Source organism: Lissotriton helveticus, chromosome 1_2 (assembly GCF_964261635.1).
Source record: "Lissotriton helveticus chromosome 1_2, aLisHel1.1, whole genome shotgun sequence".
NCBI classification, from domain to species: domain Eukaryota; kingdom Metazoa; phylum Chordata; class Amphibia; order Caudata; family Salamandridae; genus Lissotriton; species Lissotriton helveticus.
The window spans coordinates 235,501,881-235,520,987 of NC_136058.1; the positions used below are offsets into that span (position 1 = coordinate 235,501,881).

At 42.2% G+C, this 19,107-nt stretch overlaps 1 protein-coding gene across 2 annotated transcripts in view; it reads left to right on the top strand.

The window, feature by feature from the left end:
• The first annotated feature begins 298 nt into the window (after positions 1-298).
• Positions 299-19,107, top strand: part of ATPAF1 (ATP synthase mitochondrial F1 complex assembly factor 1) — a 165,290-nt gene continuing 146,481 nt past the window's right edge. For both annotated transcript variants that reach the window (XM_078671658.1, XM_078671659.1), the window contains exon 1: positions 299-589. In XM_078671658.1, coding sequence (XP_078527784.1) covers positions 378-589 — 212 coding nt within the window. In that variant the 5' untranslated portion in view covers positions 299-377. The remainder of the gene's footprint in view (positions 590-19,107) is intronic.

A 19,107-nucleotide genomic window follows, 5' to 3' on the forward strand; every position in this document is an offset into this window, starting at 1 on the left:
AGAGGTCCAGGCGGATAACACGCCTTAAATGAGGGTGTTGAGATATATGCTAACATAAGGGTACTGCAAGTAGCCGTACAAAGGCAGACAAACGTAAAATTTCGTCGCAACATTATGCAGCACGAGAGCTGTGTAGTGTGTAAATATTTTATTTTCTATTACATTATTTTGCTGAATCTAATAAGTACACATCTAAACACCTTCAAGATGGCCGCCGCACTTGCATACAGCCTTACATAATAGTGCGTCTCTATCTGTTACTTTGTCTTTCTTCTCTTTCTATAACAGAACATGCGTTAACAATTTCCTCTCCTGTAGGTTTTGTCCTCTCGGTCTATGCTCTCTGTCTGTCGTGACATTTCCATGCCCTGCTCTGGATGTGGCTAGGAGGGAACGGCGAGATGACCGCTGCCGTGCTGCAGATGTCATGTGCCTACCGGGGGCTCCTGGCAGTGCGGAACCGGGCGCTGCAGTTGATGCCGGGCGTTGTATGCCCAGGAGTAAAGGCCTTTTCTGTGCGGCCGGAGCCACCTCTCGAGGAGAACCCCTACTATGGGAAGTACCAGGAAAAGATCCAGCAACTACGCAGGTGTGGCCTCTGGCAGCAGTGGGGTGAATAGTGAATACAGTTTCAGGAGCGTGGCGAAGCCAGGGCAGAGTGGCTTATAAAGAAGCACACTTAAGCTAGGAAAGAAGCACAAATCAAGTCCTTTCTGCATTCTGATGTGAATAAAGGAATTGGAAATAACTCCACAATGAAGTGGAGGGGTTAATAAAGGCAAAGGTTAATAAAGGCAAAGCCATCAGAGGTGTGGAGGAGTATTTAATGAACTCATAATTAAATAGTAATTACAGTTACATAAATCTGCAGTGTTATAATGCAGATCCGTCAAAACTGCTTGGCTGTGACGGGTTACAGAACCTTGCGCAAAACAATACGAGGAACAATAATTTTGCATTATTTTAGTGTACACGTGTGCATTAATTGCACTTTAAATAAAAATGGGTTCATGAACTAATTTTATTTTAGCTACTAACTATCCTCGGGTTCATTGGATATATGTTTCTTTCATTATCGGGTGATAGAAACAAACTGATAAAAAGAAATGTGGTGGCTTACATGTTTTAAGTAACAACTGAGTACATTTTCTGTTCTATAAGCATTCCACTGAAATCGGGAGCTTGGCTCAAACTTGAGTCCCCATATTTCTGCCCAGTTTCATGGTTGAAGGCAATTTAATCGATAGCATTCATATTTCCTTAAAATGCATCACAATTACGATAGAGATTGGACTTGTGTGTCTGCTAATTTTGGAGATGCAATAACATGCCTGAGAGTAAGATTTGGGCATTGCCTTTATTTGGGGTTGGCGAAAAGGGTGTCGCATACAACTTGACCGCAACGGCTGTTAGTTAGTATGTGTTACATGGTCAGCGACTAGCTGCCGCCTCCCCCCCAAACCGGCACCCAACACCCAGAAACGTGGACACGAGACGTCTTTACTTTTTGGAAGGCGGGCGCTAGTCGCCCGGCCGTATTTATTAAAGTATGAAATTAAAAAAGGTTTTTAATTGCATGATCAACAATTTATACAAAAATCAGCAGGACATTCGATACAAAATTATTGTCAACAAGTTTGAGAGCCTGACCTTAACAAAACTCTAATACATGTTGTTTCCTAACCGAGTCTAAACATCCTCATCTTGACCCCGAGCGCGGGGCACACCGTTCTGTGAGGGAGCGTCCAGGGACAAGGGGGTCTCCTGGGCGCTCCCCACCTCTTTATTCCCGAGGGGCCAGGTGGGGGGGGCACGCCCCCCCCCCGGCCCGCCCCTCCTGTAGCCCGCCCCCCCTGACCCGGACCTTCTACCTTGTATCCGGGTCAGGGAGGCCGCCGGCCAATCGGTGGTGGGTCGCGCCCCCCAGGGCCCGTCCCCACCACGAGAGACAACAATGGGGAAAGGGGGGGCGACGGTCGCCGCGCCGCCATGCGTGCGGGGGGGCCGAGGGCCCCCCCTTTTCATATTTTATGCTATCACATTCCTTTTCAATGTTGCTTCTCAAAGGGCTTTTAGCCCCAAACCACCGCCAGCATCCATTTCATCTCCGTGGAGCGATCACAATTTCGGAGGGGACTGTGCACTAGTAATCCATTGATCGCTTTTGTTCAGACTGCAGGTGGTAATACGATCACTAATGGGTGAATGGATGCAGGATTTATGCTTTGTGTACCCAAGCTAGACAGACCGTAAACATCACTTTTTACAACATTAATTATTTTCCTAAAAATAACGGTCATAAAATAATGAATGTGATTTTAATTTTTTTTTTAACCAACATGCTTTACATGACACTATTGAACTTGCAGTTGTAACACAAAGTAACACGGTAATTAATGGTACTTGACTTTTAAGGATTAAAAGTTGAGTTGTCCATGCTGGCTTCTGAACCCTATATATGTAGGTTACACTTGAGTCTCAGCAGTAAGTGCTTAACCATCGAGCTTTATTAAAACATTTAAGTCTGCTTCTATTTTTATGATTAAACAATTAGCGACCAGAGTAAGTAAAAAGAGTATATGAGATGCATACAAATACCTATTGAAGTGACATGAGAATGAGGAAGCCTTTGTGCATTAATTAAGAATGTGTGTTATTAATAGTTATGCAGAATGTTAATCTACACTTGAATTCTTACATGTATACTGACATTGAGCTATTGCTTTAGAAACACTTTTGATATGACCTGTTTAAGTGCATTTTCCTGGCTTCTGCAAACTTGGGCTCAGCTGGAGCTCAACACTATCTTGTTCAAAATTAATGTCTCTGTCACTGTTCATTATTTCTGCTGCAAGTCGTCCAGCAAGTTATATTTGTTTACTTCTGAATGACACTGTTTTCGAAGAAGAGACTGTAACATGAGCTTAATAATGTTAGACTCTCTAGCATGGGCTCAATAACGTAACACTTTTCCAAGCATCTTTCGCTTGCATGCGGTATTTCATTCATCATAATGGTTCACCTTTGATTATGTAACCAGTTTGTTCTGAAACCGTCAGATGATATGAGGTCAGATATAAATCAATATTCATGCTAGGTTAGTGCTTCGGTGATATGTCCATTTAAAAATCCTTATTCTGATTTGTAGAAAATTTATTTCTTTGCACACACCACAATGATTCTGCACTTTCTTTGCTCTTCTACTAGGACATTTCCTATATTGGCCCCTTGATTTTGGGGCTGAGCCAGAAGATGACCGACTTTTCTTATTCCTTTTGGGATGTAGAAAGCCAGCAGTTTTTGAATTTAATTATCCTGTATTGTACCTCTTGGAATTTTTGTAATAAACATTTATAGATTTTCAAATTCCTCCTGAGGACTCCATTATTGAGCCAGTTCTTGCTTAATTGATTGCATTTTTTTGAAGTGCTGGTTTGTACCTTATATTGGGACACATTGCCTAATGAAATTGAGGTTAACACTTTTCCTGAGCTACCCAACATTGTGTATGCTTCTAAGGTGTACAGTTTTGGGAGTACAAATGAATGGTTCCTAGGTGAACATGAAGAAAAGTAGTAATACATTTGAAAGTATGCTTAGGGTTTGGGTGGTTTTTAATACTTCCACTGGTATAATTATTTGTGACATTAATGCACATTACAAATACCAGTTGATCCACTCACTTTAGGATTCACCTGCACAGGAGTTGCGAAATTTCTCGTAACGGAAAAAATAACAAATCTTTAAAGAGACTTAGAGCGTACCCATTACTTAGATCTCGTTTTCTTTCTTGCTGTTGGTCAGCGCCTCCTTTTGCCTCCAGCTTCCTTCTCATCATCACATCTTTGTCCTTGCTATGGAGCTAGAACCAAGTACTGTTTCCTGCAGCCAGTGTCCTCCCACTGGCCTCACACTTGCAACATACATTCTATTTAATTTTTTTTATTTTTCCAGCATTCACTTTCTGTTTGTTGCTTGTCCGTTCCTACCTCCACCTCACTTCTGTCACCGCACGCCCCTTCCCCGTTCGTTGCTGGCCTGCCCCTCCCTCTACCATGCTCCTGTCACTGCATGCCCCTTTCCTTGTTATAGCTTGTTTAAATAGTGCGAAGTAGACTCGAAGGACTTGGAGCGCTTTACTTGAGCGCTAGTTATATTACACAAGGGCACATTCATTTTTACAGGCACAGGGAGATTTAGTGAATTGTCCAGAATCACAGGATGTTGAGCCGGTGCAGACTAGAACCTGGTTCACCAGCTCCAGAGTCAGCAACTCTGGCCGTAACGCCACAGCCTATCCATGCTCAGTGTTTCAGCTAACTGCACTTTGACATGCTGGTAACTGCAATGGGATTTTGTTGAAGTATAGGGAAAATAAAAATGTTAACTTGTTTGTACATGCAATATAAATATATATTTTTACTTTCCATCATCCGCATTCTGCATGTTGCTTGCCCGTCACCATCACCCCCTCAATTCTATTTCTGCATGCCCCTTCCCTGCTCATTGCTGGCCTCTCCCTCCCACCACCTCACTCCTGTCACTGCATGTCCTTTCCCCACTTCGCATAGCTTGTTTTATATAGCGTAAAGTCAACTGGAAGAACTTGGATCGCTTTACATGAGCACCAGTTACATCACACAAGGACACATAAATTTTTACAGGCACAGTGAGATTAAGTGATTTGCCCAGAATCTCAGGACGTTGAGCTGAGCCGAGACTCAAACCTGGTTCACCAGCTCCGAAGTCAGCAGCTGTGGCTGTATTCCAGCTAGCTACACTTTGACACGCTGTTAACTGAAATGGGCATGTGTACAAGAATACAAACTGCATATTAAGTACAGGGAAAACAACAATTTTGGCGTCCCAACTATAATAAAACGTAAAAAATAAAAACAAATACTTTTTCCTTAACGTGCATCTCAACGAAATATTTAATTATCAAATTAAACTACTTATTTTTCAGATCTTCTTAAGAAGACTACATAAAAGTAAAACTATTGAGACCAGAGTACAACTGATAATTAAAAAGCCCAAGCATTGGCAAAACCAAAAGGTTGCCAGCTGCTGTGCTACATAGCATAGAGTAAAAAGAATTAATAAAGCGATATGACATGGCTAGACTGCATCATAGCGATTTTATACTTTTTTTAACTTTTAGCTAATCACGAACATACATGTTAACGCTTATTTTAAAAGACTCCCATGCATGTGCATGCTGCGTTTATGTGTCGCGTGTACCAGACATGGCATGGTGTCTGGCTGGACAAGAACTATCATGGTCTTAGCAAAAACCTACAATGGGCTTTTAGCCGGCCCATTGGTTGGCATTAGCCGTGCTCTCTTTGACTTGCTTGTTATTTTTTGCCTTTTCCTGTCCATCTGTCTCTGTCCCTCCCCTGGAGCATAGCCTCTACCATTATTTTCCTTGGCTATCTTGTATTCTTTCATGGCTAACATTGAGGGATCTACTTTGTATGCCTGGTGTTAGCCAAGACCTTTCGATTTTACTAAAATGATATGCCTGATATGCTTATTTAAAGGGGTTTCAGCCAGCTCTCATCATCTTCATCCATTGATCTGTTGTTGAGTCATTCCCATTTTACTCCCGCCCACTAGAGTGAGGCAGCGGATCAACCTACTTCAGCCACTGGGTAACTTTACTTTGAGAGACTGCATTTAGCCCTTTCACAAGGATCACACCTGCACACAAGGTTGTTCCCTTCAGCACTAGTGTTTTTTGTTTTTACTTTATTACTACTTTAGTGTTGCTTCTCTGTTTAGAGCCTGATATGATAGCAGGATTCTTTCTAACAGATGTAAGCATAGGGCACATTCCAGCTTTATCAGTGCTAGTCTCCAGCTAATGCTGTTGTAAATTCCTTTGGGAGAGTTTTTTGTTTATCTGACTGCTGTTAGTTCACAGCATACTAGTCTGTGCCAATTTGAAACTGCTCTTTATAAGATTATTCTCTCTTTGTGCACACAATGAAGTGAATTTAAAACTGCACTCCTGTATGTGATGCTGGTATGTACTTTAATTGAGGACTACAGTTATACTCGTAGAGCAGTTTAGTGAATGTCCTGCTTGTCTGGCTTTCTAGTTTGCTTTCGGTGCTCTTGTATATTGTGCTTATATAGACATTTAATTTTTAAAATACTAATTGAAGCAGTGCAGTTTATTCTGTCTATCTGTCGGTCAAATGCTCTCTATTTATGAGTAATTAAAGATTTATAAAACAAATTAGCAACGTCAAGAGGCTGGTAGCCAGGGCCAGATAGTGCCTGTTTTTAGGGCTGGTACTAGCCAGGAACTTTTGATTTTAGTACAATTATGTGTATAACATAGTTTCTTGAAGGGATTTTCACCCAGACGTCATCCACTTACTGCTTCAGGCATATGGGACAATGGGCCAGCCCACTTCAACCATTGGCTGACTTCACTGTACATTACAGTATTCTACACTTTCACAAGCAGCACATCCACACACCAGGTAGTTTGTCTCAATGCCGGAGACTACCATCGTAATCTGTGCTTGAAACCCAAAAAAAGCATGTTTGCCTTTAGTCGTTTTTTTTTTTTTTTAGATTTATCATGACTTGCAGCTTCCCCAACAATAACGTTTTGCCAAAACCAGGATCGCCAAAGTTATAAGCCTTGAGCCAATGACAGACCTGTTGGGTTTGCCAATGCTTGTTTCTTTTGCTTTCAGCACTTCATGGGAGTGCATGGGTTTTCCTGCTCTCTCTCCTTTCCTTACGCATCCTTGCCCCTCTCATGCTTTGTGTTGCTCTCCAACCCACACAGCTTTCTCTGCACCTTCCCATCCTGTTCAGCTTTTATTTTAACCCCTTTCCTGACCCTCCCTGCTCACCACCAGTGCGCCCCCGCTTCCCCCTCAGGCGACCCTGCAATGTCTTGTTCGGTCAGGGGAGCATCTTGCCTGGTTGAACTAGCTTTAAGTAATTTTCATTTTTACAACCACCTCGGACAGTAAAGCTAGAAGCACCTCCGATAACTGCCCATCCAGCCACACTGCCATTGTGCACTGTTACTCTGGTGCAGTACATAGATTAGGGTTCTCCTACCTTTTTTTCAATTAGAGCTACTTACGGTCAATAAAAATTATGCGGAGCTACTATCGCAAAAAGATCAGTTACAAGAGTGACCTCTTCAGATGAGATTCCATTAATGCGCATTGCATGTAAGATTACAAGCAGTGACCACTCCGTGCATCAGGCAGCATCACCAGCAATAATGTAAAAAAAAAAAAGCTTTGAGTTTTCATTTTGAATTCCTCTATATGGCATAGCAGCAATATGCACTATATCTTCTGACACGTAGGAAATACATCAGTACAAAGACTCCCCAGAGCAGCATGCATTACCATTCAACTACTAGCCTTAGCTTATCACTACCACAAATACACTCATTTTCCTTTTAAGTATATCCTTTTCAATTCAGGAAACATACCTAATTTCACCAAACAAAAGCTTTTCATTTACTAGGTTGGGCTGCACAAAGTGGAGCTACTCAAAAGGCAGATGCAGAGCTACCAGTTGCTCCTGAGATACTCATTGAAGAACCCTGACATAGACATTTTGTGACTTGTCAATACTAATCGCTCTCTCTACTTCCATTTTCAATAGAAGAGGTTGGCCTCCTCTTGTGATAGGAATGTGTGTGTGGGTCCGAATGTGCCAGTGCCTTTACCAGTCCTGTGGCCACATGCATTCATAGTCAGCAGGACGTAAGTCCCTGCAGACAGAAATGTAATTGTATTTATATAGCACTTACTACCCCTGACAAGGCCTTGAAGCGCTTTTTGTCGAGACTCCATAATCCAAAGGTGGATTAGTGGTGGATTAGTAACAGAAAATATAAATTGTTATTGGGAGTGCTAGACTTGAGAGTCTGTTAGTAGAATGAATAGCATGGAGGAGGGACGAGTTTAAAAAGGGTTATTTGGGAGTTTTTAGAGGTAAAAGAGGTTTCGAATGAGTCAGAAAGCCTGTTAGTTGGATCATTAGGCTAAAGGATGGATAGAGGCGGGAAGAGTTTGGAAAGAGTGATTTGGGAGTTAATAATAGTAAAAGAGGTTTGGGATGAGTCAGAGTGGAGGTAGGGTATATTTTGGAAGTGGAATAGGATGACTCGTCTAGTGGAGATTTGATGATGTTTGGGGAGATTAGTTAATATTTTATATAAATATGTAGATACATGACCACCCATGAGGTATACGTACATAAAGATTTCAACATGATACTGATATGGAAAAAAGGCAGGAGCAATAAAATTTTACTGGATTATGTCCCATTTTTCAAGGATGCATGGATAAATATTTACAAACTGAGGCTTTCCATTTTTGTTGTAAATTAAGTTTTTGAAAATTGTATTCACTATTATTTGCTTTACATTTCTTTTTATTTTCTGCTCTGTTTTTTACATCACCAAATGCCCCCTAAGCCCAGGTCACAACCGCAATGCTTTAACTGATGTAGTGATGTAGGCAGTAATGAGATATCTTTATTTTATGGAGGATATGTATCTCTCTGTAAAAGGAAGAGGTGCTAAAGTGCCATTGTTTATAGCAAGAAATCAAGGCACTTTGTCAGCAATTACAATCTACGTTCACGCTGTCTGCTGCTCTCCAGGGACAATTAGAAACGCAGACATTCCTACATACCTAAATTCCCAGATTTGGAGACACCCTTCCCTCCATGTTAACATGCCTGCCCGCTATTACTGCACTCAAAACTGCAGACTCAGCTGAGTATTACAATACTTCCATGCCTAATCCCCTGTTCCCCCTGAGCCACCGCCCCATTTGTCTGGCCTATTGTTAAATGATTTTTATAAATTGCATACTTTTTTCTTACTTCTCACTGCTAACAAATATTTCTCTCCAATGTACTTCGATTAGGGGGCACTGTTAAATGCCTTCCAAATCAAATTTATGTTCAACTTAATCTGTCATAGAAAACACAATGATCGATTGGCGTTTAATGAGGCACTCAGACCAACAGTGACAGCTTGCCCTAGGTCGTTGTAAAATAAGTTTCTGTTCAGATTTAATTTTACATAAACTTAATAAACTGTTATTACATCTCTCCTGGGTGAACGTGCACTTTGCAGATAAGATGATATGTTCTGTTCAGGCCCCATCAGACCTATAAACTCCGCTCCGTCCTGTTATATTCCTGGGCAGCCCTGTTTTGATGCAAGCATACCAGCACAATATGTCTGAAAACGTTCTGCTTTTTCGCCGACCCGACATCTACTAACGCCTTTACTTTCGAATAAACGGACTCACTAATCCCTCATTTCATTAAATCTTGGCTTCTGTTATGCCTGCCATGAGAGGGGGATTCAGCTAGTTGTAAACGGGCAACTGAACTATACATGAACAAACCATAACATAGCTTTCCTTGCTCTTACTTGAGATTTGCGGAATTTCTGATTCATCGCTTTCTTCACTGTTCGCACCCAAAGTTCTTTGAAAAAAAATCTTAAACCAACACCTATTTTGCTCTGGTAGTGGTCTGTGACATGCACACAGTATATGGGGCAGCAGGGCTGGATTGGGATTAAAAATCGGCCTGGGCACGCTGACAAAAAGTGGCCCACATTTGCATATTGCGTTTCCGCAAAACACTGCTTCGGCGAAGTTTTATATAAAAGAAGGCGGAGGGGCTCTGACAGAGGCATGTTTTCTTAACTTTACTTAGTTTTTTTTGTAAATGCACCGATTAGTTCACACTGGTGAAACACACCAATATGCATACATTAATGGGCAGGCCCAACAAAAGAAAGGAACGGACACCTCTGCCCGTTGCTAAAAGGGAGGTAATGGACGCCCATCTGCCTCCAGAAAGGCCACCCAGACACTCACTGGGCCGCTGGTGGCATCCAAACAGCACAGACACTGCCAAAATCGCCCCCAGCCTGCCCAAAAAAGCAGCCCACAGCTGGAACTCAGATACCGGCCCCTCGGCCATTGCCAGAGTGCCCCCTTACCAGTCCGACCCTGTGGGGTAGATTTTCTGCTACATGAAGACACAGCATGTCACCCCTAACATGTTGAAATTGTTGCCTGCGATTTCCTAAAACCTTGGTTTGGAAGAAGATCTCTTAAACAGATATACTTGTTTCTGGTGCTACTCCGTATAAAGGTAAACGTACACTTTTGTGTAAGTTTACGATTTTTTGCAATTCACAAAGCAATTTTACGACTAGTATCTTACGACTGCCGGTATTTGTATGTGTGGAGTCTACACCAAGAGTGCGGAGACTGCTGTCATGAAGATACTACTCATAACATTTATTTGTGAATTGCACACATTTGTAAACTTACACAAAAGTGTAGGTTTACCTTTGTGAATCAGGTCCTTAGTTAGACCTAAAATCTAAGTTTAGACCTGAAGTCTAAACTTAGACTTCAGGTCTAAACTTAGACTTCGGGTCTAAGTTTACCTTTTGTCAATCCGGCCCTGAGTGTTTAAAGGCATCACCAGGCTTCTGCCTTATTAGAGCTCTAAGCAAGGTGTACATTATCTCTTTGTCAAACTCCTAGGCTTTGTACAAGTGCTTTACGCTGATACAACCTGCGTAATTCCCCCTTGTAGGTACTGGCCCTTCTGCTTCTTGCAAGATTTCGTTCCCTATCAAAGATTCCATTGAGCTCCGCTTTCCTCACCCAGCGCACTCTGAAACATGCTTTTAAAATTGGCCCTTCAACGTCAATGATTGGCATACCACACTAAATTGCAGATAAATCTGGGATTGTTTCGAGTCGAAGGTTGATGTAAAAATAACCTTCAACATTGTGCTAAATATTACTAAATGTAGGTCTTCCAATAAAGTACTGTGTAGCTATCCACCATAATTAAGATCTCCATATTTAGGAGACGGTTTTGCCATAGTTACTGCAAGCATCTTCTCTGGTGGGAGGCTGAGCAAGTTTAAAGGACATATATAAGGGGGTAAGTTCTTGTCGTCGCCTTGCATTTTAACTTAACTTTTAAGAGATGCCATCTTGTTTCGCCAAACACCCACGTTTTGTAAGACGATAAGCACTCCACCCATCAGTTACCCAGAAAGCAGTTTCTAGTGTTAGACTGCGACTTACTGCCCATCCATTTCTTACCATTGTGTAGCATTATTGTGACTTCTTAGTGTGTGTCCCTCGTCTGGAGTATGGCCTCTTTACCATCTCTTGGATTGGCTGGCTTTTGTCCTTCCACCACTCACTTTGTAGGTCTCGCCTTGGCAGCGCATGCATGAACTGTCTCAGCAAGACTTAAAGTAATCTGTATATTGGCTTCAACTCAGTGTAATTTCTCCTGCCCCTCGTGATTGGTTTAAGTCTGGCATTGCGGTTGTTTTCTTGATTTCTGTTGGCTGTTGGCCCTATGGTCACTTCTGTGTAGTCCCGAGGCAGCGGCGCCTAACTACAGTTTCGCTCCGCTCGCACTTAATTGCGTGCAGTGGGCCATCTGGTTGGGGGCGTGGCTCCCTCGTTCCGTGCGGCCGCTTGTTCTAGTTTTGCCTGTTAACCACCGGTTTTACAGCTTGTTGCATTCTTCCATACTAAGCACTGTCCTGCCATCTAGTGGTTTGTTTGGAATATGCACTTTGTTATTCTTTTCCCAAGTCTCTAGTTTCGGCCACTTGTTATGCACGACAACATCTCCAGAGTAATAAACATCAGTTTAGGTTATGGGCTCGCTTCCCTTTACGTTTCGGAATGCAGCGTGCAGATGCTAAACTTCATGTTACATGGTGCTATGTGAATCTTTACCAAGAGCTGTCCTAGGGAAATCAACTGTCCTAGGGAAATCACTTTTTCCGTATACAACATGTATGTTGTAGATTCACATGCACACTACAGTGGTAACCGTTCTTATTCCACTAATCCCGGAACTGGCAGAAAATCAATAGGAAATGAGAACCTCTCTGCCCTCTTGTGCTTGCATAATCATTTTAGATAGTATGGGCACGAGGTGACGAGACGGGGAAGAGCTAGGAGCACTTACTTCCGGAAGTTTTCCGGTTGGTGAGTACGGGGTTTTCCCAGGGAGGGAGTTGGGGTGGGCACGGGGGGGGGAGGGGGGCAAAATCATATTTTTTGTAAAGAGCTCCAATCTTTATATGTAAATAGCTTTTTTTTCATCACAATGTTTTCTTCTCATCTTAAGATACAAAGTAACAATTCGTTTGAGTTGTTTATCATCTTCCTGTCACAGCCAGCCCTAATAAATGTCTTAACTATACAATCTAATGAGTAAACTAAAAATATTGTCCTGGAATGTTAATGGTCTCCGCACCAAACCACGAGTTAATAAAATCATGCAGTATCTTCGGGACACCGATGCGGGAATCATTATCCTCCAGGAGACTCACTTAGTCGAGAGCGAGATACTTGACTTGGTCCGTAGGAACAGATGGATAGAATCATCAATCTCAACAACACAAGGCTCTAACACACGGGGGGTCTCGATATTTTTCAAAAAATCTGTCATATTCAAAATTAAGCAGCAGAAAGTAGATACCGGAGGTAGATGGGTTATTGCGGCAATAGAATTAGGAGACACAAAGTTAACACTCGTGGGATATTATGGTCCTAACATAGATGATCCCTCAGCACTGGAAACTTTATTTAGCCACTTGCTTAGTTTCCCAGACCCAGTGATAATAGCAGGGGACTTTAATATAACCTTGAATCCACTCTTAGATAAAACCCCTAACAGTAGGCAGAAAATAACTTCCAAATCTAGAAACTGCCTGTTAGGTTTGATGCGCCAATATGACTATTTAGATATTTGGCGGTTTAAAGAGGGTCAAAGGCAAGAATTTTCATTTAGAAATCATAAATATAGACACAGGTCTAGAATTGATTTTATTCTTATAAGTAGAGCTTTTGCTGAAAATACTATCTCAATACAATACACCCCAATACATCTTTCTGACCACTCTGCAATTGAACTAGTACTAAAATTAGCCACGACACCTCCCACTAAAATATGGTCCTTTGATAGATCTCTTCTTTCTTCAACAGAGGACATTGTATTTTTACAATCAGAGACAAACTACTTTTTTAGCACTAATAAGGATTCGGCCCCAATAGGGATAATTTGGGACGCGTTCAAGTGTACTCTAAGAGGCCTTATTAAAAATAAAGTAGCCTTCCGCAGTAGACAATATATTGATGAAGTTACCTCCATTGAGAGAAATATTTCGAGAGTACAAAACGATATAGATAACATTGATCCCATAGGAAATCCAACCCTTGATCTTAGACAAGCAGAATTGAACAGGCTGAAACTTTTACTGTCATCAGTTTTGGAGAAGCGGGTCATGCAGAGATGGGAAGCAAGTAAGCTCTCCCACTTTCAATATGGGGAGGGGGCAGGTAAACTACTTGCCTGGAAAACAAAATCTGATCGGGCACGTAATAACATCTGTTCAGTTACTTCAGCGGAAGGTACTTTCTCCAGGGATGAGGAAATTAGAGCAGTTTTTAGAAAGTTATTCGAAACCATATATCAAGACGATCTTAGGCCCAATCGTTGTGACGTAACTAATTGGCTGGGGGGCATACCTCTTCCGTCCCTAACAATAGAACAGTCTTGCTACTTAGATGGGGAAATCACTATAGCGGAGGTGGAGGAGGCCATAAAGAAATCAAAAAACGGAAAGGCGGTTGGCACAGATGGTATGCCTAGCGAGATCTATAAAAAACTTATCTCGGAAGTCTCACCAGTGCTGGCCACTCTGTTTAACCAAATTCTTAGAGAGGGCAAAACACCACCGGAGTCATGGAATAGTGCCTCTATAACCCTAATTCTGAAACCTGGTAAACCCGCCTCTGATTGTGGCTCATACAGGCCCATCTCTATACTAAATGCCGATTATAAAATTTTTACATCAATTTTAGCAAATCGGCTGGGGCGGGTTGGTCCGGATATAATAGCTCCGAACCAAAAGGGTTTTATAAAAGGAAGACAGCTCTGTGAGCTTACATACGAACTGATTGGTTCAATCGACATTGCTATAAAGGAAGAAATTCCATTGGTTGTTCTCACTCTAGACGCCACCAAGGCCTTTGATAGGGTGAATTGGTTGTATCTATCGGAGGCCTTGAAGAGCTTTGGCATTGGGGATGGATTTCGGAGGACAATTGAGCTTCTATATCGTAACCCTTCTGCCTCCCTGCTAATCAATGGAGGCCTGACAGAACCCTTTAAGGTCATGAGAGGAACCAGACAGGGTTGCCCCCTGTCCCCCCTTCTTTTTGACATATATATAGAGCCATTCGCTCAGATTCTTAGGGACAATACATTTATCAAACCTTTTGTTTATGGTGGCTGGGATAGGAAGGTGGCACTTTATGCAGACGATATTATGATTTTTTCCACAGATTATGAAGAGGCGTACCCAGAAATAATAGAACAGGCCCATACATTTGGGAAAGTTTCAGGGTATGAGATCAATGCTCTCAAGACAGAATCAATGTCCTGGAATTGTAACAGAACTAACAATAATGGGACATCTAAAAGTCAAATTCGTTATCTAGGAGTGAATATAGTTGAGGATATCAATGCAATCGCCTCTCTCAACTTTAATAAAGTCGCTGCAGAGTGCAGGAAACTCATGAGAGATTGGTCTCATCTCCCGCTTTCTGTTCTGGGTAAGCTTAATCTGGTGAAGATGAGCATTTTACCGAAAGTTTCTTTTTTATTTAATTCAATTCCACTTTATTTTGACTCAAAACTAATTTCTAAACTACAGAGTGTTATTACTAGTTTTATTTGGAATAATAAAAGTGCCAGAATTTCGTGGAAAAAAATTAGACGACGGAGGGAGAAGGGAGGGCTGGCTGGACCAGACCTTCAAATATACGCATGGGCCTTCCAATTATCGCACATGCGTATGTTGCTTAAAACTCCGTTATCTACTGGGATGGGCCCTCTTTTTTCTACTCTATTGGACAGTGAGGGAGTTAATCATGCCGGTTTCTTGTTTAAGTTCAGTGACCCCAAATTCTTTAAAAAAATCTAATTGAAAGTTCTAAAAGGTTGTGTATCTACTTGGTACAAAATAAAACAAGCGATAAAGATTGGCTACTATTCAGCTAGGGCACCGATATGGAACTTACCTGCCCCCCCCTTATGGACAACAGATGCACTTAATAGACCCTTACTAGAAGCTGGTATTTATTGTTGGGATGACTTGTTCATGGATGGGGCTTTACTTCCATGGGATTATCTTATTAACAAAGTCGGCCCTGAGTTGTCAAGATTTAAATATATTCAGATTTCTAGCTGGGCTCAGACATATAGTGGTCAGTTAATGAGACGTAGCAAGCAGCCTATAGGTGGCATTAGTGACTTGGTAACTTCCTTATTAGACAACCCAGTGGCAAAAAAAGAAATTTCTCGGTGGTATAACAAAATATTAGATGAAATAGATGTTAGTTTTCAACTACCAACAAATTTATGGGCAGAACTAATGCCGGGGCTTGATGTGGAAGAGCTCTGGAGTGCTTCCTGTTCATTGCTTTGGGATTTAGTTAAACCATCGTGGCTTCGTCGGAACCACCTCTTTACTTTGCATAGAGCATACTATTCTCCCCACAGGTTAACAAAATTCTCATTAACAGGCCCAGTTTCATGTCCTAGATGTGGGTTAACTGCTGCCACTGATACACATATGTTCTTGGATTGTCCAAGTTTATCAGAATATTGGGAAGCCATTAAAAATAAGTTGTCGCATTCTGTGGGCGAACACATTACAATAGACCTCGCGCTTGTGATTTTTGGTCTGAGAAGTAAAACCCACAATGCAGCAACAAGATTGATATTTTATTCTATCCTTGCAGCACGTAGGGAGATATGTAGACACTGGAAAGATGCTCTACCACCTACAGTGCATGAATGGCGAACATCACTCCTCCAAATTTCTAAACTCGACCTTGCCAGGGTAGGAAACCCGAATACTAGAACATTCTGGGCAATGCTTGGTTAGTCGTGACCTCACCTGGGTTTTTTTTTTTTTTTTCCCCCAGGTCCTATGATTAATGTGAGCATTGCCTACCTTGGCTATTAAGACTAATAGTCTACATTTCAAGGGGTCTCGATGATTTGGGCTCTATCAACTGAGGTACCATTCTAAGCGAGTCCAAGACTGGTCGCAGTATTTAGTGCCAAATGGGAACTGGCCCTACCTCTCGTTAGACAAATCCCCTCACCAGCTATATAGCTGAGTTGGCACAGTACATGACCTTTTGGCTCTTTGCTCTGTGGTGGTTTTCTTCTCGGTTTTGATAGATTGGAGCTATGCACACAAATGATAAAAAAAAAAAGTAAAAAAAAAAAAGTGTAGGTTTACCTTTGTGAATCAGGTCCTTAGTTAGACCTAAAATCTAAGTTTAGACCTGAAGTCTAAACTTAGACTTCAGGTCTAAACTTAGACTTCGGGTCTAAGTTTACCTTTTGTCAATCCGGCCCTGAGTGTTTAAAGGCATCACCAGGCTTCTGCCTTATTAGAGCTCTAAGCAAGGTGTACATTATCTCTTTGTCAAACTCCTAGGCTTTGTACAAGTGCTTTACGCTGATACAACCTGCGTAATTCCCCCTTGTAGGTACTGGCCCTTCTGCTTCTTGCAAGATTTCGTTCCCTATCAAAGATTCCATTGAGCTCCGCTTTCCTCACCCAGCGCACTCTGAAACATGCTTTTAAAATTGGCCCTTCAACGTCAATGATTGGCATACCACACTAAATTGCAGATAAATCTGGGATTGTTTCGAGTCGAAGGTTGATGTAAAAATAACCTTCAACATTGTGCTAAATATTACTAAATGTAGGTCTTCCAATAAAGTACTGTGTAGCTATCCACCATAATTAAGATCTCCATATTTAGGAGACGGTTTTGCCATAGTTACTGCAAGCATCTTCTCTGGTGGGAGGCTGAGCAAGTTTAAAGGACATATATAAGGGGGTAAGTTCTTGTCGTCGCCTTGCATTTTAACTTAACTTTTAAGAGATGCCATCTTGTTTCGCCAAACACCCACGTTTTGTAAGACGATAAGCACTCCACCCATCAGTTACCCAGAAAGCAGTTTCTAGTGTTAGACTGCGACTTACTGCCCATCCATTTCTTACCATTGTGTAGCATTATTGTGACTTCTTAGTGTGTGTCCCTCGTCTGGAGTATGGCCTCTTTACCATCTCTTGGATTGGCTGGCTTTTGTCCTTCCACCACTCTGCAGGTCTCGCCTTGGCAGCGCATGCATGAACTGTCTCAGCAAGACTTAAAGTAATCTGTATATTGGCTTCAACTCAGTGTAATTTCTCCTGCCCCTCGTGATTGGTTTAAGTCTGGCATTGCGGTTGTTTTCTTGATTTCTGTTGGCTGTTGGCCCTATGGTCACTTCTGTGTAGTCCCGAGGCAGCGGCGCCTAACTACAGTTTCGCTCCGCTCGCACTTAATTGCGTGCAGTGGGCCATCTGGTTGGGGGCGTGGCTCCCTCGTTCCGTGCGGCCGCTTGTTCTAGTTTTGCCTGTTAACCACCGGTTTTACAGCTTGTTGCATTCTTCCATACTAAGCACTGTCCTGCCATCTAGTGGTTTGTTTGGAATATGCACTTTGTTATTCTTTTCCCAAGTCTCTAGTTTCGGCCACTTGTTATGCACGACAACATCTCCAGAGTAATAAACATCAGTTTAGGTTATGGGCTCGCTTCCCTTTACGTTTCGGAATGCAGCGTGCAGATGCTAAACTTCATGTTACATGGTGCTATGTGAATCTTTACCAAGAGCTGTCCTAGGGAAATCAACTGTCCTAGGGAAATCACTTTTTCCGTATACAACATGTATGTTGTAGATTCACATGCACACTACAGTGGTAACCGTTCTTATTCCACTAATCCCGGAACTGGCAGAAAATCAATAGGAAATGAGAACCTCTCTGCCCTCTTGTGCTTGCATAATCATTGAGTAATGTCTAGGGAATGAACGGGCGGATGCTTAGCACACTCCCACGTATCTCAGACACACCATTGTCACTCCCTTCTTGGAATGTAGGCAAGGGTTCAGTATACCCTGGAGTATACAACTGAATCGCACAAAACACATTTCAGTGCATTTTTCTGCCACCGGGTAATTCTCAGTTTGCACCGTCTGTGTGAGGTTGTGACAGTGCAACAAAAAGCTGTTTTCTCATTCTAGTATGCTCGATCCTGCTTAGCCTTCCGCGATGGAAACTTGCCTTTCAATGCTAAACCCGTCATGTCTGCTCCACATCTCATGCAGGATGTATCAGACATAAAGGTGTCCTGCTGGGGAATGTCTACAAAAGGTTTGCCCTGTAAAAAGCGTAAAAGGCTTCAGACGATGGCACAGCCTACCTTTAAATACACTAGACCCCTCAGTGGCACCGATACCGTGGGCCATCTTACTCTTCTTGACAGGGTGACCTCGGTGGTTACGGATGATTGCTTTTGGTCATTTCAAAAACAATGTTGAGAGAGCTGCCCTGGGCTAGTACTGTTCATCAGTAGTCTTTCCCATCTGTTGTGTCTCAGAATCTTTAGCTACTATCGTTGTCTTTTCAAGTACGAAGTTGGTGCTTCTTTCTTGCTGGACATGGGTTTGAATCATTTGTAATAAGTGCAGTGCGGATGTAACACACTTATGGACGTTTCTGTTTCGTGAACTTTCTACATTTTTACTAAAATCGCATCAACCTTGGGCCAAAGAAATATTTGGATCAAATGGCATCTTAAGTAGACGTTGTTGGACTTGCGTTTCGAATCTCGAAATTCGAAGCCCCGGATCAGATCAACATTAATATACCTCAAAGTTGTGTCTGCCACATCTAAAGCACAGCTTTCCCTTCCTTGATTACCTGCAGAGCTCTCCTCTGCTGTTCTGGAATCACCCGGAGCAGCTCCTATATTTCCATACACAAGCAGCAATCAAAACAAGCTGTGTTTTAGAAATACACCAAGCTATGGCACCCATGAGGCTATCCTAGTGCCCAAAACCTCCAGCCTTTCGTTGTCTAGAGGCAAACCCTCCAACAATGCAGTAACAATGTACTGCCA